The following is a 21,853-nucleotide window of genomic DNA, read 5'->3' as shown; positions in this document are numbered from 1 at the left end:
TGACATTGATGGACATTTAATGGATCATGATGGATGACGGCGACATGGCAAGTCCGGCAGTCGAATCCCATCCGCCAGTCGTCCAAAGTTGGTCCGTTTGGTTGGTTTCTGGCCTCAGACTTTATTTTGTCCTGCAAGAAAGTGGTAAGTTATAATCTATATACATTTATAACCGATACTTACTGCTACTGTAATTCTGTGTATATGGTCAGGTAAAAGTCCCTGTCCTTAATGTATATCTCACGATTATCTCCATATAGACTGGGGTTATTTCCATTTGCTATTACTTCCATGATTTCGATGATTTACTTCGAATTTTTCTTATCAACTGAGAGGTTTCGACTTTCAGCTCCCAACTCAAGGAGTCTTGACACTCAGATCACAAGGAGCACTGGATTGGCCACTGGGCCAATTGAAACGTGGATGTGTGCCCTCTATGTTTGATGTGTTCAAAACAGTCGGTCGTTTAGCTGTCGGTCTTGCTTGGTCCCAATTACGACTGAAAATCCGAAAAAAAAATTCATATTTCGACCCTAAATTATCAGTTTTTTTTCCGAAGCAAAGGAAATAATAGCCCAAATATGGAATGCCATACCTTGCTGAACTCCTATCTTAATTCTGAATCGATTGGCGTTTTAACCTGAAAATTTTTAGTTTTTTCCATTTTTCGAAAAAATCATGATGGTACCCCTTACAAAAAAAGCGAAAATTGGGTCAAAAATTAATTTTGTCCAATCGGTCGCAAAGTGCACTGATATTAATTATAAGGTCGTAAGCTGCACAAAGCAGTGCGCCTTTTTGATTTGGGACCATTTTTGACCAAGTTACAGCCAAAAATCCATAATAAAAAATCAAATTTTTACCAAAAATCAAGAGCTTGATTTTTCACCCAAAAAAAGTTGTATTTACTGTTAGTATTTTCATCATAAAAATGGAAATAATGGTCCAAATATGGAATGTCATACCTCGTTGAACTCGTAATTTAATTCCCAATCGATTGGCATTTAAACCTGAAAATTTTTAATTTTTTCCATTTTTTGAAAAAATCATGATACAAAAAAAGCGAAAATTGGGTCAAAAATTAATTTTGTCCAATCGGTCGCAAAGTGCACTGATATTAATTATAAGGTCGTAAGCTGCACAAAACAGTGCGCCTTTTTGATTTGAGACCATTTTTGTCCAAGTTACAGCAAAAAATCTATAATAAAAAATCAAATTTTTACCAAAAATCAAGATTTCTACCCCAAAAAAACAAAAAATCATGATCAAAAATGCGAAATTTGTGAAAAATTAAATTTTTCGAAAAGTGATAGGGATTGTTAGTTTGTGGGCCTCGATTTGTCCAAATTACGAATGAAAATCCGAAAAAAGTTAAAAATTACTCATACGACACGTTTGACAGAATTTAGACGAAAAAAATCGTTCTCCTATTTCTAGCCTAGTCAAATTATGAATTTTGGTATAATAATTGGTTTAAAACGCAAATGTATGGTTAAAATCTAGGCCCATTTTGATCAAAGGCAACAGTGCGTATGAGTGATAAACTTTAAAGTCACTATATAAACTATAAATATTTTGCAAAACATTTTACTGACCTGAAATGCCGTAATACGCATCGTATAGGCGGGTTAAATGTGAACCGCCCTTGTGCCCACTCCATTAGCGGAACACGCAAATGATAACCTAATCGAATTAATACATATCTTCTCCATATCCATTCCGAGATACAGTATCTAACTAATATCTCCTCCATTTCCAGTTGCAGATACCAAACACGAATCAGATATAATAGTTGGTCATGGACACGCTGAGAGCGCTGAAGCCGCTCCACCGCGTCTGCCAGGTGTGCAACCTGTGGCCCTGGCGCCTCGTCCCACCGCCCGACACCGAAGGCGTCCTCCTCCGCCGATCCCGCTGGCTGGAGCTCTACGGCTGGACGGTTCTAACGGCTGCCAGCGGCTTCACCGCTTACGGTCTCTTCCAGGAGAGCAGCGTCCAGGTGGCGAACTCCGTGGCGGACTCCGAGTCGGCTATCTCGAGCATTGGTCACACGGTGGACTTCATCCAGCTGGTGGGCATGCGGGTGGCCCACCTGGCCGCCCTGCTGGAGGCCCTGTGGCAGCGTCAGGTGCAGCGCGAGTTCTTCGCCGAGCTGGGCGAGATCGATCACCAGCTGGCCAAGGCGCTGCGCGTGGACGTGGAGGCCATGCGCCTCCAGATGCGTCGCCAGACGACGCGCCGCGCCGTTTGGATGCTGTGGGGCTATGCCGTCAGCCAGATCCTGATCCTCGGAGCCAAGCTGCTCGCCCCGGGCACCAGCTTCCCCGTCTACTGGATCTGCTACCTGCTGCCGCTGCTCGTCTGCGGATTGCGCTACTTTCAGATCTTCACCGCCACCCAGATTGTGCGCCAGCGCCTCGAAGTGCTCCTTGTGGCCCTGCAGCAGCTGCAGCTGCAGCAGAAGAGCTCCTCGGAGGAGGAGGAGGAATCACAGTCACAATCCGATGTCGAAGAGGCGGCCATGGAGCAACTGATTGCCGTGCGGCTCGTTTACCAACGGGTCTGGGCTTTAGTGGCCCTGCTGAACCGCTGCTACGGCCTCTCCATGCTCATCCAGGTGGGCAACGACTTCCTGGCCATCACCTCCAACTGCTACTGGATGTTCCTCAACTTCCGCCAGTCGGCGGCCTCCCCCTACGACATCCTGCAGATAGTCGCCAGTGCCGTGTGGTCTGCCCCCCACCTGGGCAACGTGCTCGTGCTCTCGCTTCTCTGCGACCGAACGGCCCAGTGTGTGAGTAGATCCCAGATCCTAAATCCTGGCTCTGCACCTAATCCATTTTGCCTTCCAGGCCACTCGCCTGGCACTGTGCCTGCACCAGGTGAGCGTGGATCTGCGCAACGAGTGCCACAACGCTCTGGTGGGTAGTCCATTCCTTGCCCTTCACCTAGTCACTAAACCCTAATCTTAAATCTCTCCCCCAGATAACCCAGTTCTCGCTGCAGCTGCTCCACCAGCGGCTCCACTTCAGCGCCGCTGGATTCTTCAACGTGGACTGCACCCTTCTCTACACGGTGAGTGGGATTAAGTGAGGATATGATTGATGCTAAAGCCCGGTCTTCCAGATTGTGGGCGCCACCACAACATACCTCATCATCCTGATCCAGTTCCACATGAGCGAGTCCACCATGGGCGGCGGATCGAATGGAGAGTAGCTGCTGCAACGTAACCAAACCGCAATTTATGCACCGAATCCAAAAAGTATTAGTTTACATCCAAAAAAAGTCCTTTTGATTGTATACCTTAATAATTATAATTTTTTGCATGTCATGTGTATAAAAAGATTAAATTGTTTGCCTGTTTTCAACTATTGTAATAAAAATGTGAAAAATATTTTTTTAAATTATTTTTACCATTTTTAGCAATAAAAAACTTGATAAAAAAGTTTAAAACGGACTAAAGTTATTTTTTCTGAATTTTTGGCAATTTTTAATTTTGCAATCCAAGGCTCACAGCTGAAACGGCGAAAAATCCAATCCGCTGCAAAACCCGCAAATGTATGCTACATTTTAATGGCATGATATCGAGAAATCGCCTCGTCATCCCCCGCATTTGACCAAATTTCAGTTTAAAAACGATCCAAATTTACCGTAATCTTCGACTTGTGCGTTTCAACATAAATTTTCTGATTTTTAACACCAGGCGAACAGAATCAGCAGAAAAGTAGTAGGTCGCCACTGATTTTATTTGACTTCTCTCACATAACGGTTCTTTTTTCAAGATGGCGGCCTGGAAGCAAGCCATTGACCAATAGGAGCATACTTCTATGGTGACGTCACAGGAGTTCACTATTACCTGCAGCGACCTACTATTAATTATGTTCGCCTGGTACCTCAAAACTAGAAATTCGAGAGAATTGGCCGATCTGGCGGACCAAATTGGCCACAGCTCGTCCCCAAATTTACCGTAATCTTCGACTTGTGCGTTTCAACACAAATTTTCTGATTTTTAACACCAGGCGAACAGAATCAGCAGAAAAGTAGTAGGTCGCTGCTGACTTTTGTGTTTTTGCTCACATAACGGTTCTTTTTCAAGGTGGCGGCCTGGAAGCCAGCCATTGACCAATAGGATCATACTTGGATAGTGACGTCACAGGAATTCTTATTTACCTGCAGCGACCTACTACTAATTCTGTTCGCCTGGTACCTCAAAACTAGAAATTCGAGAAATTGGCCGATCTGGCGGTCCAAATTGGCCACAACTCGGCCCCAAATTTACCGTAATCCTCGACTTGTGCGTTTCAAAACAAATTTTCTGATTTTTACACCAGGCGAACAGAATCAGCAGAAAAGTAGTAGGTCGCTGCTGATATTTGTGACTTCTCTCACATAACGGTTCTTTTTTCAAGATGGCGGCTGGAAGCCAGGAGTTGACCAATCAGAGCCAAGCTTACTAGAAGACAACCGTTAGTTGAAAGGAAAGCCCGAATTAGGGATGGGCAACCACGCTGTTCTTGTGCTCGTGCTACGAACTGGGCACGAAAGTCACGAGTTTGTATGGAGCGTGCCGCCGAAGGGCCATCCCTAAGTGGGAGTGGAATAAACCGATCAGCTGATCGCTGGACACCTGCTACTCGCTTCTGTTCGCCTGGTATCTCATAGCCAGCTGTAACAATTTTATTGATATAAAACGTGACGTATGGGTTGTGGGTTGTTCATCTTCCTATTGAAAAATATGGAAAATAATTGATAATATGGGGACACTTGGCCAGTGGGCTGCGATGGAATCAGCGGGAGTTATCTAGGTCCCCTCTATAAAGTCCGGGTTAAGTTGCTAAAAGGACGGGGACAGACAGGATGTATGATCAGGATTGCACGTAAAATTTGAACCGCAGAGCCGAAAAGAGCAGGTGGCCGATGGACAACGGCTAGTTGAAGTGAGGCGGCAGGCAGCAGCGGAAATCGCTGCGGTACACCTCCTGGGCCGGGCGGAAGGTGCGCCAGTAGTTGGGCGCACAGCAAATGATCCTGGCCAGGTACTCCTTGAACACATCGTAGGTGGGGTAAACGAAGCGCTCGCAGTGGCGTTTGTGGTGGTGACGGCACTCGGTATCTGCGATCCAGTCGCGCGCCAAGTGATTCTCCTCGTCCTGCAGCAGCGGGAAGCCAGCGCGAGGAGCTCTGGTGGTTTTGGTAGCTCCTCCAGCGGCACCACTGGAGCGGGGCTTGCTCTGCAGGGTGACGGCATCCCTAGGGAAGACAGCAGTTAAATAACTCCATACAAATAGATTAAGATTATGGTAGAACCCACTCCAATCCCTGGGCAATCATTCGCTGCACCCCGGGGCTGTTGATCACCCGGGAAAAGTGGCGGCAGCGGTTGGCCCTGTCCAGGGTGCACAGGTACCAGGTGGGCATCAGGGAGAAGCGCACCTCCGACAGGATGCGCTCGGCGCAGTCGCCGCGCTCGCACCAGTTGTGCTCCAGCCAGAGGATCACCGAGAGGAATATCTATTGGATATATTATTATACATTATATTAGAATATTATCAGATACCCTCACCTCGATCTCCGAGTTGACACTCAGGTAGCAGTTCCTCAGGATGTGCGTGAGCTCGTGCTCGCTAAAGTCCAGGAAGAACGTGGAGCTGACAATGCACAGAAAGACGCGCGAGATGCGGGTGAGCATCAGCTCGCACAGAATGCGCGCCTGCGGGTGGCGCCGCGCCTCCAGATAGGCCTTGAAGGCGGTGTCCTCGTTGAAGAACTCCATCTTCTCCAGCGACGCCCACAGCTGGCGCAGTAGCTCGGGTATTTGCAGCACCTCCTCGGCCACAACGCGAGCGAACAGCTCCCGCTCTCGCTCCTGCTCCTCGTTCGCATCCGCATCCTGCTGCTGCTGCTGCTGCTCCTTGTCCAGCTGCGGCAGCTGCTCCATAAAGTGGCGCGCCGCATGGATCTTGGCGTAGTTCTGCAGCACGCACTTGAAGCAGCGATACCGCTCGTTGCCGCACGAAATGCCCGCCTCGCTGAGCGTCTGTTCGCGCAGCACGCGCAACAGCTGCTCGGAGACGCGCTCAATGGCTGATGAGCCATCCCGGCTGTCCAGCAGCTCCATCACAATCTGGTTGGCCTCGCCATCGCCCTCGCCGTCGCCGTCCCCCAAGCGGGTGAGCAGTCTGGCGATCTGCTGGCGTCCGGCCAGCACCTTGAGCTGGGCGGGATCAGGACGGTCCTCGGAGGTGGGATGCTGATGAACTGATGGTGCTGGACCCGCCGCCTCGTTGTCCGACTGCTCGTTGTCGCCCTGGGCGCCCACCTCCGACTCCGGTTCGTTTTCCTTTTCCTTCTCTTTCTCCAGCTGCTGCTGCTGCTGCTCCTCCGGCAGAGGAGCCTGCATTTGTGGACGCGACTGCGTGGGCGGCAGCGACGAAACGGTGGCCACCGACAGGTAGATCTCTATGGGTTCTTGGTCCTGGTTTTGGTCTGTGTTCTCGCTGGGATTCTGGCTGCGCATCTGTGCCTGCGCCTGGGCCTTCTGCTCGTCGGAGACGGGCCGGCGGGACAAACGCTTCATGCTGGGACGCAGAAGGGCTCGCAACATGCACGCAGATTGCTAAACGCAGGTGAAGGTATAAAATGAGTACTAAAATTTAGATCGCGAGTGTGGCGTTCGGAGCAGCTGCTAGTGATTTACTAGTGTATGCTACGTGCTTTAAAACTTTCTGTTGATTCTCCGATCCCAAAAGTGACAATCGCTGGCTGACGTCGGGCCGGAATTCCTTGCCCAGTTGCCAGGCCTACTCCGATTTGGAGCGGGGAGAATCCAAAGGATCCCACGATGAGCAGGTGAATCTCATTTAGATCAGGAAAGAAGCGCCGCCGGTTCATCCTTTCTGAAGATCTCCATATAAGCGGGTCACCAGCGAAGGGATGCACTTTTTCGGAGGCCACGGCAGCAGTTTTAGGAACCACATCTGGACAAACTAATGCGTAATCTTCGCCAGAAATGCAAAATCCAAAGCGAAGATCGCCAAACCACAACAAACAAAATGGCGGTTCCAAGATGGCGGCCTTTTACCGTTTCCAGCTGGCGTTGCCAGACCGCGATTGGGCACTGGAAACTGAGCTTTAGGGTGACCGTGAGTTTGGCGCCACTTTCAAATTGGCCTTATATCTAAGCTTACTACAGCGAAATTGATTAAGTAATTAACTAATAGGCTAAAATTTGATTTTAAAATGAAGCCTAATTTAAATCAAATATTAATACATCGAAATTAACTAAATAGTCTCAGAGATGACTTTAAACCGTTGCAATTTCATAATTATTCTATAATTATTGTGTCAAAATTGATACTCTAATAAATAAATGAATAGTTTTTAACATTTTAGAGCCAAGTAGACACTCTGAACCGAGACATTACACATTAAATCGTTCGATTTATTTACAACTAGCATAGGCACTATCTAATCTGGGCGCGCAGGGCGATGCCGCTGGGAATCTCGACGCGGTTCAACTGGAGCAGCTGCACCAGGTTGCGCAGGAACTCCTGCGACACCTTCAGCTCGTCGTCGGCCTCCAGGCGCTCGAACAGATCCAGCGCCGCCTCGTAGTCGTTGCTGCGGCAGAACTGTGCCAGCAGTAGATCGTAGATCTTCTGCTCGTCAATGGTCCTCTGGACTCCTCTGACGCCTCTTGCCAGTCGGAGGAGCGTCCTCACGGCTCCCTCCTGTCCCAAATGCTCGCAGTTCTTCACCAGCAGCTCGTGATTGATCCGGAACTCAGGGTTGATGATCAGCCGCCGCAGCTGCGTCTCCTTTCCGGATTCCGCGAGGGCCAACAGCAAAGCGCTGTTCATGTTGGCCGCCCCATGAATGCGGCTCACCGTCGCCGTCACCGCAGCCAGCTGCTGCTGCGCCGCCTCCGCCGTGGTGCCCGGAAAGCGGGCCAGCTCCCGCTCATCCCCGTTGCCCAGGCGCACCAGCAGCGACAGCAGCTCGAACTGCAGCGGCGTGTGCTTGTGCTGGCTGGCCAGCCGCTGGAACTCGGCCACAGCGGCCTCTAGGTCGCCTTTAAGCAGCCACTCGCGCACCACGGGTCCCAGGAGAGCATTGTGCGACTGGCAGTAGCCCAGATTCCGCAGGAATTCGAGCATCTCGCGGGTGAGATTAGTCGATGGCTTCTCTGTAGCCTGGGCGGCTAACTGCGCCACATTGGTCAGCAGCTGCCACACGTTCTTGATCACATAGTCGCCGCCGACGACCTTGTGCTGCTCGGCGCGTCGCTGGAGCAGCTGCTTGGCGGCCTCCAGCTGCTGGCCATGAACCAAGAGGGCGGCAAAGTCGATCACCTTGTGCTCGTCGATCTGAAAGGCTGAAAAGGAGAGGGTAAAAGGATTAAAGGAAGAAAAGAGAGAACGCTATAGTCGGGTGGGTGTCCCGACTATCTAATAGCGGTCCCTCAGCTAAGAGAGTGCGAAGGAGATGAATATATACAATTTAGACTACGCATAACTTTTTATAGAATGGTCCGATTTGAAAAATGTCTTCTACATTTCGATAGGTATGAATATACACAACAATTTGGCATATTAACTTCTCGGAAATCTTTAAAGATTATCGTTAGTGGGCGTTAGGGGGCGTGGCCCTCGGCTGAAATAAACTTGCGCTGCGTAGAAAGCCCAAGAATATGTGTGGGAAATCTCAACCTTCTAGCTTTTGTAGTTTCCGAGATCTTAGCGGTCATACAGACAGACAGACATGGCTATATTGACTTTTTGTTACATACTTTTGCACGAATACAATATACCCTTTTACTCTACGGCTAAACTATAGGTTTCCCCACCTGGATAGCTGCTGCTCAGCTGCTCCAAGCTCTGCTGTGCCTTCGGCAAATCGCGCAGCTTGATGTGCAGGTCCAGAATGGAGGCCATCATCCCGGCGCTCGTCTGCACCTTGAGGGCCTGGCACTTGCTGAGTAACTGCTGGGCCCTTTCCAGGCGACCACTGCGCACCGAGAGCTGCAGCAGGCGGCGCAGCACGCCGCGCGGATTCAGCTGCTTGGCCTCCAGCTCCACGAGGTGGCACTCCAGCTCATCCAGGCTCATGTCGCGCGGATGCTTGATGAAGCCTCCGCCGCCGGCTGCATCCGCGGGCAGCGTCAGCTGGTTGTGGCGCATCTTCTGCAGCGTCTTGGCTATGTCTTGCACCAAATCCAAGTCCTCGGTGGCCTGGCGGGCAAGGGAGAGGAGAGCTTCAGCGGCTGCTGGAGAGATCTGCAGCTCCAAACGCCGCAGTTCGTGCAGGAAGCGGCTGAGAGAGGCGGCATCTTGGCGGAGACGCGTCTGTGGACCCATCATCTGCAGCAGCAGCGAGCCCACAAAGTCCTCCGTTCGCTGCAGCGCCTTCTGTTGCAGCGCCTGGATCACCTTGGCGAAGAGTTCGTACCGCTTGGTGGCACGCGCATTTACGGCTAAAGAGGTGAGCGGTTGGAGCAGCGTTCCCAGCTCTAAACGAGTGGGGTAGCGCTTGAGGAGCTCTAAAACCTCCGCCATCTGATGCTGCTGCTGCAGCAGGTGGCTCACTGTGGGTCCCAAGGTCAGCGATGGCTTCACTCCGGCCGCCTCCAAGGCCTTCACCGCCTCCAGGGGCTGCTGCAGCGTCTGCTGGAGATGCGGCAGCAGGTATTGACGCACTGTCTCCTCGTCGCACTCCACGCGCAGTCGCTGCATCTCGGCGAGCACTCGCAGCATGCCGCTCTCGCCCTCCCGCCGCTGCTGGTGGAGGATCAGGGGCCAAAAGTAGTGCGGCCGCAGCTCCTCGCTGGCGGCCAACGCCTCCAGGCACTGCAGCGCCGCGGAGGGCAGTCGGCGCAGGGCCAATTCGGTGACTAAATGCAGGGCGCGACCGTTCTGCTGGCGCTGCACCAGCTGCCGGGCGAACTGCAGCGTCTCCTCGAGGGGCACATGGGCGCGGAAGAACTCCTGCAGCAGCAGAGCCCCGTACTCGTCGACATTCTGGTTGTTGCTTTGATTCTGGAGGTTAAACTGGGGCGCCGGCAGGGCGGCCACCAGCTGGATGACCACCTGGCTGCGTCCCTGGTGCACCAGCTGGATGCACAGGCTCCGGATGGCGGGTGGCAGGTCCAAGCCCGAGAGAAACTCACGCGGCAGCTCCTTGACCACCAGTTGGGCGAGCTCAGTGGTCTCCTCGGTGTTTCTTCCCGTGAGCAGCACTCCGCGCAGCATTTGCAGCAGCTGTGGGGCAGTAAATCCCTGCTCCTCCGCCAGCAGCTCCTTGGCCTGCTGCAGCTGGCCGCTCGCCACGAGCGCCTCGAACCACAGGGCCTGGGTGGCGCCACCCTTATCCTGGATGCCAGCCGCCCGCATGCTGGCCAAAACGGACTCTGCCCCAGGGAGATCTCCATTGCGCGCGTGTCCCAGTAGCAAGGCGTGAAAGTTGCGCTCCGTGAGCGGAAAGCTGCGCTGCCGCATCTCGGCCAGCAGCTCGGTGGCCATGCGCATGTTGCCCGATGATCCAGCCACATCCAGGAGGTCACTGTACAGCGGGGCCTCCACATCCGCAGAGGATCCGTGGTAGACGGCAATCTCCGCCAGCAGCGAACGATGATCGGCGAGGGGCAGGCGGTTCTGGCGCAGCACCTGCAGCCGGGTGTGGTAGTGGGGCAGCGTGGGAACGGATCCCTTGAGCAGCTGCCGCCAGAGGCCCTCGAAGAGCTGGAGGCGCTCCTGGGCGCCCTGGGCGGGCAGCAGTTCGGGCACACAGGAGCCGAGGAGGAAGTGCAGCTGCTCAAGGGTTACGGCTGCTGATCCCGATCCCTGCGTGCGCTGCAGTTGCTCCAGGAGCCGCTGGCAGTGCTCGTAGTTAAGCAGGCCGTGCTGCTGGTAGTAAGACTCCAGCTGCGTCCACACGTCCTCCAGGTTGAGTTCTGGTCTCTCGGAGGCGGAGGATCGCCGGTTCCTCTTGTCCGCCGCTGCGAGGATCCCACTGGTGGCCAGAAAGCGCCGAGGATGCAGTGGCGGAAGACCGCCAGCCGGCGGCATTGCATAACGCAGTCCCAGGCTGACGGAGGAGGCACGGCGTCCCGGCAGCTGCTGCGCCACTGACCGCCACGCACTCTGCAACAGTCTAGCTCGCTGCATTTCGGCCTACTTCATTCAGTTTCAATTTCACGCACTAAACTTAAAATAAATCAAGTTGAATTAAGTTCGATAAAAGAAAACAACACGCGCCGGCAATCAGCTGTGCGTTCCGGTTGAAAGTTATCGGAAACAGTGCTGTCCGTAATCAGCTGTGCGGTCTAGTTGGAGCTATCGGAAACAGTGCTGCCCGCAATCAGCTGTGCGGTCTAGTTGGAGTTATCGGAAACAGTGCTGCACACCGCAAACAGCTGTGCTGTCCAATTGGAAGTTATCGGAAACAATGCTGCACATCGCAATATAGTTGGAAGCTATCGGAAACAGTGCTGCACATCGCAATCTAGTTGGAAGTTAACGGCAACAGTGTTGCCCATCGCGACGGACATTTAAATGATTTTTCGCTACTTTCCGTTATTTACATTTGGAAATGTTTGGAAATCTTAAACCTAATTTGATAGAATAAGAAAACAAGTATACAATTTTAAGACCATTTGGTCAAACATAATTTTTAACAGATCAAAATATTAGCAAATTTTTAAGCTAAACTTGTTTAAACAAATATGATCGACTGACTTGAATTTGTGTGGGGGTTTGACAAAGCAGGTTACGCAGAACCAATTGGGTGTTTAAATGTTCAAAAAGCTATGGTTTCAAAAACTGCATCTCTAAACACTATTTAAAGTAGGATCAGGGGTTCGAAAAAGTAGGAACAGAACAAATAACGTATAAAATATACAACACAACACGTTATAGGCCCTTTTGCAAGGCAAGCCACTCGCGTTGCCTTCTCAGCAGCGGCTCCTTCTCGAGATCGAGGACCAGCGACTTCCCATGGTCCGCGGGTCCCTCGTCGATCCACTGCTCCTGGATGCTGGCGATGTACTCCCCGAACTCGGTGGCCGTGAAGCGGTGCTGGTAGGGGAAGGTCAGCGGATGGAGGTGGTACGGACAGGCGGGGTGGTAGACCCACTGGCGCGGGAAGACCACATCGATGCCGAGCTCGTTGCAGACGCCGAACAGCTCGTCGGTGTTCTCGCACTGGGAGCGCAGCCCAATGAACGACATGGCCTGCTCCAGCAGGGCCATGGTCTCGGGGTCGCGATGAAAGGCCAGCAGCACGGGATCGGGGCGGAAGAGCTCATCCTTATCCGCACGGTTCATGGACTCGCGCAGACTAAACAGGAAGGTCAGCGGCATGTGATGAAAGCGGACGCAGCTCATCAGGCGGCGCAAGTGCGAGGCTATGCGCCGCTGGGCATCCGCGTGGCCCAGCCAGCGGAGCACGGCGAAGAAGACCTCCATTTCCGAGTTGACCCCCAGCGTGTCCTGGCGGAGAATGACCGCCAGAGCCCTGCCCTCCAGTTCGAGGAAATCGGAACTGCCGACCAGGGCCAGAAAGCAGTTGCGCAGCCGTCCCAGCATCGATTCGCAGACCTCGGCCAAGGCGGGCAGGCGCTTGGCCTCCTGGAAGACGAGGAAGGCCCTCTTCTCGCGCACCTCCTCGCGGGACAGCACCTGCCAGCAGTCCTTCTCGCACAGCCGGACGCCCAGGTGGCGCGCCGCCTGCATGGCCTGCACCACGTACTTTACTTCCGGGAGCTGCTCGGTGCGCATCCACTCGTAGAGGGCGGCGAATCCACGGGCCGGCACCTCGCGCTCCTCGAAGCGGAAGCTCTGCATGCGCCAGTCGCGGTTGGCGAACCACACGGAGTAGCAACGGAGCAGGTTGGGGATGCACTTGAAGCGCTGTTCCCCGATCTTCACACGGGTGGTGGCGCCCTGGTTGCTCTTGAGCAGCTCGGCCATCACCTGGCTGACCGTCGGCTTGGCGGGCTCATTGCGTATGGCCATGGGACAGGCGGGAACCTTCAGGTAGCTGAACACGGAGCGCAGCGGCACCTTGTAGTCGTTGTTCTTGAACGTCCGCCAGTCGGCGAACTCCGCATCCGTGAAGGTCTTCCAGCGGAGCTCCGCCTGCTGCTGCTCACAGAACTGCTTGGCTTTCTCCTCGCTTTTAAATTTCCTGGGTGCTGTGGGGTCTTTCTTGGGCTTCTTAACTTTTATGCCCTTTTTCTTGTCCCTCTTGGCCTTCTCTTTTTGCTTCCTCTTCTGGTCCCTATTGGCCTTCTCCTTCTTGATCTTCTTCAAGATCTTGATCGTCGACTTCGACAAGCGGCACTGACACTTGAATGTCTTGGCTTCTTTTTGGTCCTTGTTATCCGCCTCAGTTGTCTTATTTTCATCCGAAACGAGCGTCTTTTCGGAGACCGAGCTCCTGGCTGTACTGGCACCTTCGGGCTCCATGATGTTACTGGCTGATAGGTGAGGAAAGTACTGAGCACCTCGGGTGACAGGACTGACAGCTCTGGGAACAGCCAACTAGATCGTATATGCTTGCCTACTGTAATCTATATCTACATAAAATATTACTATTATCCTTTATGATAAGATATTACAATAAAATAATACTATTTTCCTTAATGATAAGATAAAGAATATTAGTATTATGTTTTACATCGAAATAATCATTATTTCTGAGCGATTAGGGATAATTCCTGATATAAATATTTATAAAACTCATAAAATGGTTATTGCTGAACATGGAAAACCTTAAAAATAATGATTATTTTGGATTAAAATTGATAATTAAAATAAACATTATTTCCAAGCTACACTTATTTTACAAGTTACATTAATTCCTGATAAATATTTATAAAACTCAAAAACAATGATTATTTCTGAACAAAACATGGTAAACTTATACTAATAGTTTTATTTTATACATCGAAATAATCATTATTTGTGAGCGATTGGGGATAATTCCTGGTAAAAATATTTATAAAACTAAAAAATAGGATTGTTTCTAAAGTTTCTGAAATAGGATTGTTTCCATACATAATATAACTTTAAAATAATTATGATTTTGGAATACAAAATAATAATAAATATTTAAAATAAACATTATTTTTGCTTACAAGTGTCAAAAATTCCTGATAAATATTTTTAAAATTCAGGAAATAATCATTATACATACCATACATAGTAAACTTTTCCCTGGATCCCTGGACAATACATTTATGGATGGATAACTATTCTCCAATTAGAGCTTCAGCTCCCGTATTTATTTTACAATTGCTAATCAATCAACACACCTTCCACCCTCGATCCTCAATCCTACAGCTTGTTCCTCGCCAGGCGTCTTTGCTGGGCCGCCAGCGGCGTGCTCTCCGCGCGCAGCTCGTTCAACAGGGCCTCCCGCCAGGGGCGGAGCATTCCACGCTGCGTGGCCAGCAGGGAGGCGGAGATGGGCAGGCGGGCGTACTCTTCAATGCGATGCCAGAACTCCTGCTGCGGATCATCGCCCTCCAGGCTGACTAAAAGCCCACAGCTTAGAGCAGCACCGACATCCGCCCGATCGCCCAGGCGCAGCAGCCAGTTGAGGTGAGGCACCAGCCAGCCGGGGCCCACTTGGATGCAGGGATCCATGTGATCCAAAGAGGGAACAAAAGCAGCAGACTCCGTGGCAAAGACCAGATCGCACAGGCTGCACACACTGAGGCCCAGGCCCACGCATTCGGTTTGTACAAAAGCCACCAGGAGGCTGCGGTGCGCCAGCAGCTTCTTGGCCAGCGAGCGCATCACAAAGTTGGCCGCCTTCTCGTGGATGTACTGCTCCTCCGGATCGTTGCTGGTTACAGCCTCCTGCTGGCCGCTTGGCATCTGTCGCATTCTCTTTTCTCTGCCCTGACGAAGAGCCAGAGGTTCAGACTCGCATCCCGCTGAAAATTCGCCCGAGAGAACCACCAACTGGACTGCGGAATCCCCAGTGGCCAAATCCAGAGCCCGCATCAGTTCGTAGATGGTGCGGCGATTCCAGCGCCGCTTGAAGCGTATGTGGAAGAGGCCGGAGCTCCTGCTGCCCACCTCCAGCTCCTTGAAGTGCTTGCACTCATCCGTAGTCATTCCGTGAGTTCACTATTCAGACTGACAAACGGTCGACAAACCGGCGTAAACATCTGCGCTTATCAGGCGGTCAAAGTGCAGAGTGGCCTCCATTCTCTTCCTCTCACGCATCATCATTAATTGAGTGCGTTGAGTGCTGGCAATTTCCACTGGCTTGTATGCTAAATATATGCTACGTTATCGGCGGGGATTAACTAGGTATCTCTGCGACTTCATCAGGTTCAGGGAACTTTAATAGCTACACGTAAGCCTAAAGCTAATAATATACAAGTGCCTCGCGGAGGGGGAATAAATTACGGGGTGGACTGCAGCAATCAGTGCTCGTCCAGGTGAGAGAACTTCTTGCGCAGCTTCTCGCGCCTCTCCTTCTTCACGTGACGCCAGGGCTTGGCCGCCGGATCGTTGCCGGCTACTAAAGAGCCATCGTTGGCTAACCTCACATTCGGGAAGTTGGTGCGTCCCTTGACATGAGCATGGGTGGGCTTGTCCGAGAAGAACTGATTGTCCAGCTCCTTGGTGTTGATCTTGTCAATCTGTAGAAGGGAGAGATTAATCAATTAACTTAGTTCTGAAGTACAGGTAACCAAAACTCACCCTCATGGCTCTCTGCTGCTGGCTGGGCAGCTGCGATTCCTCGATCACCTTGCGCTGGCGTTCAGGAAACGTGTGGTACTCCTGCTGGGGCAGCGAGGGCGGACCCATGGCGTACAGCAGCCGGCCATTGACGTAGTCTTTCAGCACATATCTGGCCGAACGCGCCTGATCCGGCTGTCCATTGGAGGTCATGAAGCCACGATTGTCTGAGGAAGAAAGGGAAAGCGAAAGAGCGAGTTGTAAACAGGGTTAAAAACATAACAAAATATTATTTTACAGTGTGAGCAAAATTGTTGACATGTGTGTCGAATACAAAAGTGTTTAAATGTGAAAAATATTGTTAGCACACGACGTGTTTTTTACACACTGTGTTATTAACACAAATGAAAATTACATTTCACTGACATTAAAAAATTGTTAGCACACACAGCTCACTTGTGTTTTTTACACAATGTGTTATTAACACAAATGAAAATTACATTTCACGAGTTGAGGGGAAAATTAAAAACCAATATGAGCCATGATATCTTATATGTTAGTTTTAACCATTTTAAGGCATAAATGAATTCTTATATTCTAGAAAACCGTGCCTTTTTCAGTTCAACATACAATTCATACAATAACTCATTGTGTTAAGGGGTTATATACCTTTTCTTTTTTCAAAAAAACGAAATTTTTTTTTTTGCTGAATCCTAAAGTATATACCCTAGAGAACATTCTCCCAAATTTTCATAAAGATCCGAATAATAGTTCGATAGGAAAACAGCGTTTTGTCTGCTCGACTTCAATAGTTTCACATACTCAACGTAAAACTTTGAATGCGATTATCTCATAGTCGTGTTTTTCCAAAAGTGCCTTCGCTGTGACCACGATTGCGCAAGAACTATTTGATCGATCTTCTTCAATTTTTTTTTAAATTTTTCGTAATGATTGTGCCGAGTTCGTGAACGATTCAGTTTTTATGCGCCAACTTTGATTTCGCAGATCAGAATTTTTTAATAACATTTTTAGGACTCGAAAAATCAACTTTTTGGAAAAATTGTTGCTGTATGCAGAAAAAACCAAATATTCTTGAAAATAATCGTTCACGAACTGGAAACAATACTATACTAATAAAATTTGTTTGGTTTTTTGATTTCAATTGACCTGCTGGACTTCTATCGTGGTCACCGCAAGCCGCTATAAAAAATAAGGGTTCCGAGAGAATTGCCATAACTTCGTAAATTATTCATATTTTTTAAAGAACAAACGCTTGTTGTTTTGATAAAAACATGTACTATCAATAAAAAATAACTTCAGTGTCATAAAATAATTGCTACACACCTGAAAAAAAATCCAAAGTTCACTCAATTTTTTCGCTCAAAAAGGTATATAACCCCTTAAAAACACGCTGCGTAAACAACATGTCGTGTAAATAACACAAATGACATGTGTGTGTTATTTATGTTTCTAACATATGTAGGATACAATTTTTTACACACAAGCTAATAACATTTAACATGTTAATAACACTACCTTTTTACAGCGTGTGTTATTTTCCGAACCCTGGTTGTAAACTTAAGATATGCCATAGAACATAGAATATCGAGCTACTTACAGCCGTAGGCCAGCAGCAGCTCCTCGGAGTGCGGCGGTCGCTCCATGTCCTCGCCCTCCAGCGGCTTGGCTATCACGATGCCGTACTTGTCCTCGAGGACGTGGCGCGGAATGCGCTCGCAGAGCAGGTTGACGGCGGGCACATGGTCGCGCATCTGGTCGATGGGCAGGATGCCGTTGAGCAGCATGTCCGCCTTGGTCAGTACGAAGCTGGGCATCACCAGGCCGGGGCAGTCGCACAGCAGGATGTCCTTGTCCAGGAAGAGAGTCTGAAAACGTTTGGTCTTGCCGGGCGTGGCCGAAACGGACACCTTCTTTACGGTCATCAGCGAGTTGATGGTGCTGCTCTTGCCCACATTGGGATAGCCGACCATGCCGATGGTCACGTGCTGCTCCGTGTGCCGCGGACCGGTGTAGATGTGCCGCAGGAACTCGATGAGCTCCAGGCGCGACAGCAAACGCGGGCTGTTCTTGTCGCCCGGCAGTTGGGGCAGCTGATCCTTCTCCTCCTCCTTTATCTCCGCCTTGATCTTCTGCTCGATGGCGCTCAGCGTGTCCTCCACCTTGTCCAGCGACTGGTGAATCTCCTCGGCCGCCTGCCGCAGCTGCTGCACCGCGGGGAACTCCTCCTGGCGCGCCGCCTCCGCCTCGCGCTTCAGCTCCTCCTCCACCAAGGTGGCCGAGTAGAAGGCCGTGCGAATGCCCTCGGCATCGAAGTACTCCGCCCAGTGGCGTCGCTGCTCCTCGGTCAGCAGATCCGACTTGTTGACCAGGATCATGTTCATCTTCGTCGGCTCCACCTCCTTCACATAGCTCTCGAGATCGAGGCTGCGAAAGAGCAGCGGATTGCGGGCATCCACGATCTGAACGACAACGTCGGAACGCTCGACGACACGCCACAGTTGGCGCCAGAACTCGAGGTTCTTCTCGTACGGCGTCATCAGGATCTCCTCGTCCTCCTGCAGCAGCGCCAGGTCGCGACGCCAGTCGAGGAAGGCCTCGTTCTCCGCCCGCTCCAGCTCCTCGGCGCTCGTCTCCTTGTTCCACTTGGGACGCCGCGGGATCTTCAGCTGGTCGCGGTGCTCGACGTGCTTCTGGTGCATCCGCTGCTCCTGCGTCTTGCTGAGCAGACCCACCCGCTGTTTCGGGTTGACGAACGTGATGTTCAGCTTCTCGGCCTGAAATTCGGTGCCCGCCAGTTCGGCGGTGCGCAGGAAGGCCTGGAAGGAGGACTCCTCGGTCACCGAGGACAGGTTGAGGCGGCCCCAGTCGTAGCCATCCTGCAGCTCGGTGGTGTGCAGCTGGAGGGGATTGGGATTAGGTAGAGATTAGGCATTCAATGGGATAAAATTATACCAACTCACCATCGTATCGTTGTCCACCTTGCGGCGCGGCGTGTGGCCAAAGCGATCCTTGATCAACTGGCGGCCCAGGTTGGCCGCGGCGCCTTTGTTCTTCTTGCCCATGGCGCAGTTAATTAATTTCCAGGTGTTCAGGGGACGCACTAATTTTATTTATACTCAATTCTCAACAAAAACACGTGCAGTTGGGGTTAGAGGTGGCAGCACTTCGATTTCTGCAATCGATTTCTGTTCGATTAATACCTTGCTAAATGGGCGCAAAAATGTAAAATATTCAAAAAATACTAAATAAAAGAGTTTACAATATTAACCTTTTAGAATATTGTAAAATATATGCTATTGGGCTTTTTTTTTGGTACACAGTCGCAGATTGTTTGGAATCTCCTAAGCGCGGCGCTTCCATTTCTACATTCGCTTTAGTTATCGATATGTGGCCCTAGATGGGCGCGAAAATGTAAAATATTCAAAAAATACTAAACAGAGGTTTTCAAAATATTTACCTACTAGAAGGTTGTAAACTATATGCTATTGGTTTATTTTTTGGTACACAATCGCAGATTGTTCGGAATTTCCTTAGCACTTAACCCTAGGATTCGAGTAGTTTCCTTAACCGGGAACACAGTGGTTTCGGTTTCGTTTTCGTTTTCGGTTTCAGTTCAGTACGGATCCTCCTCGCTTTCGTCGCCATCACCATCACCCTGCGCATCCCACACTATTGGCCAGACGGCGTTGCGGGAGCAGCTGCCTCCGAGGGCCTTACAGAACGTATTAAACGTGCTGGCCTGGCTAAAACCCAGGATCTCGCGCTCCTCGTAGATGCGGTACGTGAAGGTGCTCTCGTAGGTGCCCACAAAGTAGCGGGCATAGGCGCACACCAGCTGGTCCACCACCGCCACGCCGCCATCCTTTAGCTCGCGGCGCTGTCCGTTCGACTCGGGGGCAAAGTGCACGAAGCGGAAGCTTCGTTGGAAGAGCTCCTTCAGCTCCATCAGTTCGTAGGGCGTGGCATCGCTGGCCAGGAACACAGTGGTCATGTTGTACGCCCGCAGCAGCTGCTTCACCTGCTGGGCGGCTGCCTTCAGCGTGGGCGTGGTGGCCTCCCGCGAGCGCACAAAGTCGCCCCGCCTCAGATGGGCGCACAGGTAATCACCGCCCCTGGCATTCCGCTTTCCACGCTCCAGTTCCCACATGACGGGCCGCTGGACTCCAGCCGAGGAGGCAGTGGTGGCCAGCACCTGCCGGCGGAAGTCATCGGCCACCTGCTGGAGGCGCCGGGCGAAGCGCATGGAGCGTCTGGCGCGCCAAAAGTGCTCATCGCCCCAGTGATCGTGGAGCACAGTTTCCGCGCTCAGCAGGACAAAGGAGCGCATGTCCTGGGCGTCCTCCTCCCCCGCCGTATCCTCGTCGATGGCCTGGAGGAGCAGCTGCTCCAGCAGCCCGGCGCTGCCCTGGAAGCGGACGCAGTGGAAGCGACCGACGCGCAGCTCCCGACGATGCAGCAAGAGGGGGCCACCCGAGCGGGCTGACTCGCTGCACGGCTGGTCCGCGATGCGCTCGAACTTGTCCCGGAAGTGGCCCTGCTCCAGCATCACCTCGTAGTGCTGCAGGCGGAAGGCGTGCGCCACATGGATCAAAGGGGCGCCAGGCTGACCGAAGAGCCGCTGCTCTGCTAGGTACTCCTCGTAATCCAGCACCGGTGCGTAGCGCCGCAGGCTGTCCAGGTCGAAGAAGTGGCTCCAGGGCAGGCCGTCGTCCTGCTGCAGCCCCTGCGAGTGCCAGTGGTAGAGGCGTGGCCAGGGCGGCAGCACCAGGCGCACATTGCGGAAGCGCCGGCGATTCCTTTGAAGCTTTTGGAGCCGCCGCACGAAGACCGCCAGGCGAATGTAGACATCGCGACGCAGGTTGAAGCCCTCGGAGATGTTGACGTCGTAGAGGATGTACACGGTGCCCCCTAGGCTGAGGATCTCTGGCGGGCAGGTAGCTGGCGGGGGAAGAATCTCCGGCAGGAATCTTTGAGAACAGGTGGCTTTTGCGCTTCTCCGGGCAGCGCCGCTCCTCCAACTGGCGGTTGTGCCGTTCCGTAGGGTGGTCTCCGTGGAGAAGGTTACTTGGAGGTGGCAGAGCAGGAACAGGAATAGGAACAGGAGTAGCCCAATTCCGGGCTCCCAGTTCCCTCGCATTTTTGGTCGTTTTGGCTAGTTGTGGTATTTTTTTGGGTCAGCAAAAAGCCCTAACGCTTTTGGTATTTTTTATAAAGGAAAATACTGAAAAGCTTCAATATGGTTGGAATTATAACGAATATTATGAAAAAAAAAATAGAACGGTCTTAATTTAATTTACTTAAATATTTCTTACCGTATATTTATTTATCATTTTAAAAAGCTAGTACTCCAATGTTGTTTCCAATATCGTAGTGACTGGCGGAAAGAGAGCGAAACAGTTCCCCTCTCCGTCTATTACATGTAGTCCTTGCGAAAGCACTACCTTTATTGCCGTCTCGGTCTCATAAAGGCGCTTTTTTTAAAGCAAATATATCTTGTATGGAAATATGGAAATAATATTTTAATCCAATCGATATAAAGGAGTGCCAGAATAGCTAAGTAATATCCAGGCGAGTTAACGTCAGCCACAATAAAATAAAATTGTTTCATTGTATCATTCAAGAACCAAAAATCTAGAAATGTATTTTAAGTGCTCCCAAAATCCAATTCTCAGACCTCATTGTCGTTGTTGGTTTGCAATAGTTTAATAGTATTTAACGATCCGTTCTCCATTCTGTTGCCACTGGCTGGGAAGTAGCTCCAGTCCTCTTTTAATAATAATGGTCTGCACCTCCAGCATCATCCATCCGATATTATCTATCTGCAGCGGGCTGTCAATTACATTCAGCTTCAATTCTATCACAAATCTATTTGATATTTTTTAGGTATAACTAATTCCTAATCTTTCGCATTCTAGGGATTAAGATGGAGATGCAGAAGAATAGTATTAACCAAATGAGCCAAACATATTCAGTAGAATAGTGATTGCAGTCGAGTATTGTATAGAAGGTAGTATTTTTGACATTAATTACCTATTTGTTACGATTAAGTTTGTAAATTTACGATGTACGCCTAGATTAAAACTTGTAGTCAGCTTTATATAAATAAATAAATATATCTGGGACTTGAAATTTAAGGT

General features: G+C 50.7%; 7 protein-coding genes across 8 annotated transcripts; 1 reads left to right on the top strand and 6 right to left on the bottom strand.

Annotated features, from left to right (window-relative positions):
- The first annotated feature begins 1,737 nt into the window (after positions 1-1,737).
- Positions 1,738-3,353, top strand: Gr2a (Gustatory receptor 2a). Of its 2 annotated transcripts, none has more exons than XM_070218414.1 (4): positions 1,738-2,794; positions 2,853-2,882; positions 3,007-3,075; positions 3,127-3,353. In XM_070218414.1, exons 1-4 carry the CDS (start codon positions 1,799-1,801, stop codon positions 3,214-3,216), a joined length of 1,185 nt encoding a protein of 394 aa, XP_070074515.1. In that variant the 5' UTR covers positions 1,738-1,798; the 3' UTR covers positions 3,217-3,353. The 2 variants fall into 2 exon arrangements, with proteins under 2 accessions (XP_070074515.1, XP_016998575.2); XM_017143086.3 differs by having other exon boundaries at positions 2,853-2,921; positions 2,986-3,075.
- A 1,281-nt stretch (positions 3,354-4,634) lies between these two features.
- LOC108058382 (uncharacterized) lies at positions 4,635-6,771 on the bottom strand. Its single transcript, XM_017143075.3, has 3 exons — positions 5,564-6,771; positions 5,312-5,511; positions 4,635-5,250 (listed from the first exon to the last, which is right to left on the bottom strand). The coding sequence occupies exons 1-3, from the start codon at positions 6,602-6,604 to the stop codon at positions 4,929-4,931; spliced, it is 1,563 nt and encodes a 520-aa protein (XP_016998564.2). The 5' UTR covers positions 6,605-6,771; the 3' UTR covers positions 4,635-4,928.
- A 540-nt stretch (positions 6,772-7,311) lies between these two features.
- Lrpprc2 (Leucine-rich pentatricopeptide repeat containing 2) lies at positions 7,312-11,289 on the bottom strand. The gene is made up of 2 exons (XM_017143185.3): positions 8,846-11,289; positions 7,312-8,374 (listed from the first exon to the last, which is right to left on the bottom strand). Exons 1-2 carry the CDS (start codon positions 11,160-11,162, stop codon positions 7,464-7,466), a joined length of 3,228 nt encoding a protein of 1,075 aa, XP_016998674.2. The 5' UTR covers positions 11,163-11,289; the 3' UTR covers positions 7,312-7,463.
- Positions 11,290-11,638: 349 nt separating this feature from the next.
- Positions 11,639-13,501, bottom strand: LOC108058388 (uncharacterized). Its single transcript, XM_017143081.3, has one exon. It carries the CDS (start codon positions 13,461-13,463, stop codon positions 11,907-11,909), a length of 1,557 nt encoding a protein of 518 aa, XP_016998570.2. The 5' UTR covers positions 13,464-13,501; the 3' UTR covers positions 11,639-11,906.
- A 476-nt stretch (positions 13,502-13,977) lies between these two features.
- On the bottom strand, positions 13,978-15,198 carry LOC108058445 (enoyl-CoA delta isomerase 2). Its single transcript, XM_017143179.3, has one exon. It carries the CDS (start codon positions 15,120-15,122, stop codon positions 14,334-14,336), a length of 789 nt encoding a protein of 262 aa, XP_016998668.2. The 5' UTR covers positions 15,123-15,198; the 3' UTR covers positions 13,978-14,333.
- A 139-nt stretch (positions 15,199-15,337) lies between these two features.
- Positions 15,338-18,886, bottom strand: Ns3 (nucleostemin 3). Its single transcript, XM_017143177.3, has 4 exons — positions 18,677-18,886; positions 17,314-18,613; positions 15,717-15,922; positions 15,338-15,655 (listed from the first exon to the last, which is right to left on the bottom strand). The coding sequence occupies exons 1-4, from the start codon at positions 18,776-18,778 to the stop codon at positions 15,437-15,439; spliced, it is 1,827 nt and encodes a 608-aa protein (XP_016998666.2). The 5' UTR covers positions 18,779-18,886; the 3' UTR covers positions 15,338-15,436.
- Positions 18,887-19,157: 271 nt separating this feature from the next.
- On the bottom strand, positions 19,158-20,885 carry O-fut2 (O-fucosyltransferase 2). Its single transcript, XM_017143178.3, has one exon. It carries the CDS (start codon positions 20,851-20,853, stop codon positions 19,330-19,332), a length of 1,524 nt encoding a protein of 507 aa, XP_016998667.2. The 5' UTR covers positions 20,854-20,885; the 3' UTR covers positions 19,158-19,329.
- Between the last annotated feature and the right edge of the window lie 968 nt (positions 20,886-21,853).

The sequence above is a fragment of the Drosophila takahashii genome, chromosome X (genome assembly GCF_030179915.1).
Source record: "Drosophila takahashii strain IR98-3 E-12201 chromosome X, DtakHiC1v2, whole genome shotgun sequence".
Taxonomy (NCBI): domain Eukaryota; kingdom Metazoa; phylum Arthropoda; class Insecta; order Diptera; family Drosophilidae; genus Drosophila; species Drosophila takahashii.
Note: the sequence above shows the minus strand (reverse complement) of the source record. Positions and strands in the feature narration are given on the sequence as shown.

Bases quoted from the DNA above. Each gene is read 5' to 3' on its own strand.
- Gr2a (XM_017143086.3), top strand. From the start codon at position 1,799: ATGGACACGCTGAGAGCGCTGAAGCCGCTCCACCGCGTCTGCCAGGTG. The intron at 2,795-2,852 runs GTGAGTAGATCC...TTTGCCTTCCAG, and splicing joins GCGACCGAACGGCCCAGTGT to GCCACTCGCCTGGCACTGTG. The intron at 3,076-3,126 runs GTGAGTGGGATT...CCGGTCTTCCAG, and splicing joins ACTGCACCCTTCTCTACACG to ATTGTGGGCGCCACCACAAC.
- LOC108058382 (XM_017143075.3), bottom strand. From the start codon at position 6,604: ATGTTGCGAGCCCTTCTGCGTCCCAGCATGAAGCGTTTGTCCCGCCGG. The intron at 5,512-5,563 runs GTGAGGGTATCT...TATATCCAATAG, and splicing joins GTGTCAACTCGGAGATCGAG to ATATTCCTCTCGGTGATCCT. The intron at 5,251-5,311 runs GTGGGTTCTACC...TGTCTTCCCTAG, and splicing joins ATGATTGCCCAGGGATTGGA to GGATGCCGTCACCCTGCAGA.
- Lrpprc2 (XM_017143185.3), bottom strand. From the start codon at position 11,162: ATGCAGCGAGCTAGACTGTTGCAGAGTGCGTGGCGGTCAGTGGCGCAG. The intron at 8,375-8,845 runs GTGGGGAAACCT...TCTCCTTTTCAG, and splicing joins GCTGAGCAGCAGCTATCCAG to CCTTTCAGATCGACGAGCAC.
- LOC108058388 (XM_017143081.3), bottom strand. From the start codon at position 13,463: ATGGAGCCCGAAGGTGCCAGTACAGCCAGGAGCTCGGTCTCCGAAAAG.
- LOC108058445 (XM_017143179.3), bottom strand. From the start codon at position 15,122: ATGACTACGGATGAGTGCAAGCACTTCAAGGAGCTGGAGGTGGGCAGC.
- Ns3 (XM_017143177.3), bottom strand. From the start codon at position 18,778: ATGGGCAAGAAGAACAAAGGCGCCGCGGCCAACCTGGGCCGCCAGTTG. The intron at 18,614-18,676 runs GTGAGTTGGTAT...AATCCCCTCCAG, and splicing joins AGGTGGACAACGATACGATG to CTGCACACCACCGAGCTGCA. The intron at 15,923-17,313 runs GTAAGTAGCTCG...TTTCTTCCTCAG, and splicing joins GCTGCTGCTGGCCTACGGCT to ACAATCGTGGCTTCATGACC.
- O-fut2 (XM_017143178.3), bottom strand. From the start codon at position 20,853: ATGCGAGGGAACTGGGAGCCCGGAATTGGGCTACTCCTGTTCCTATTC.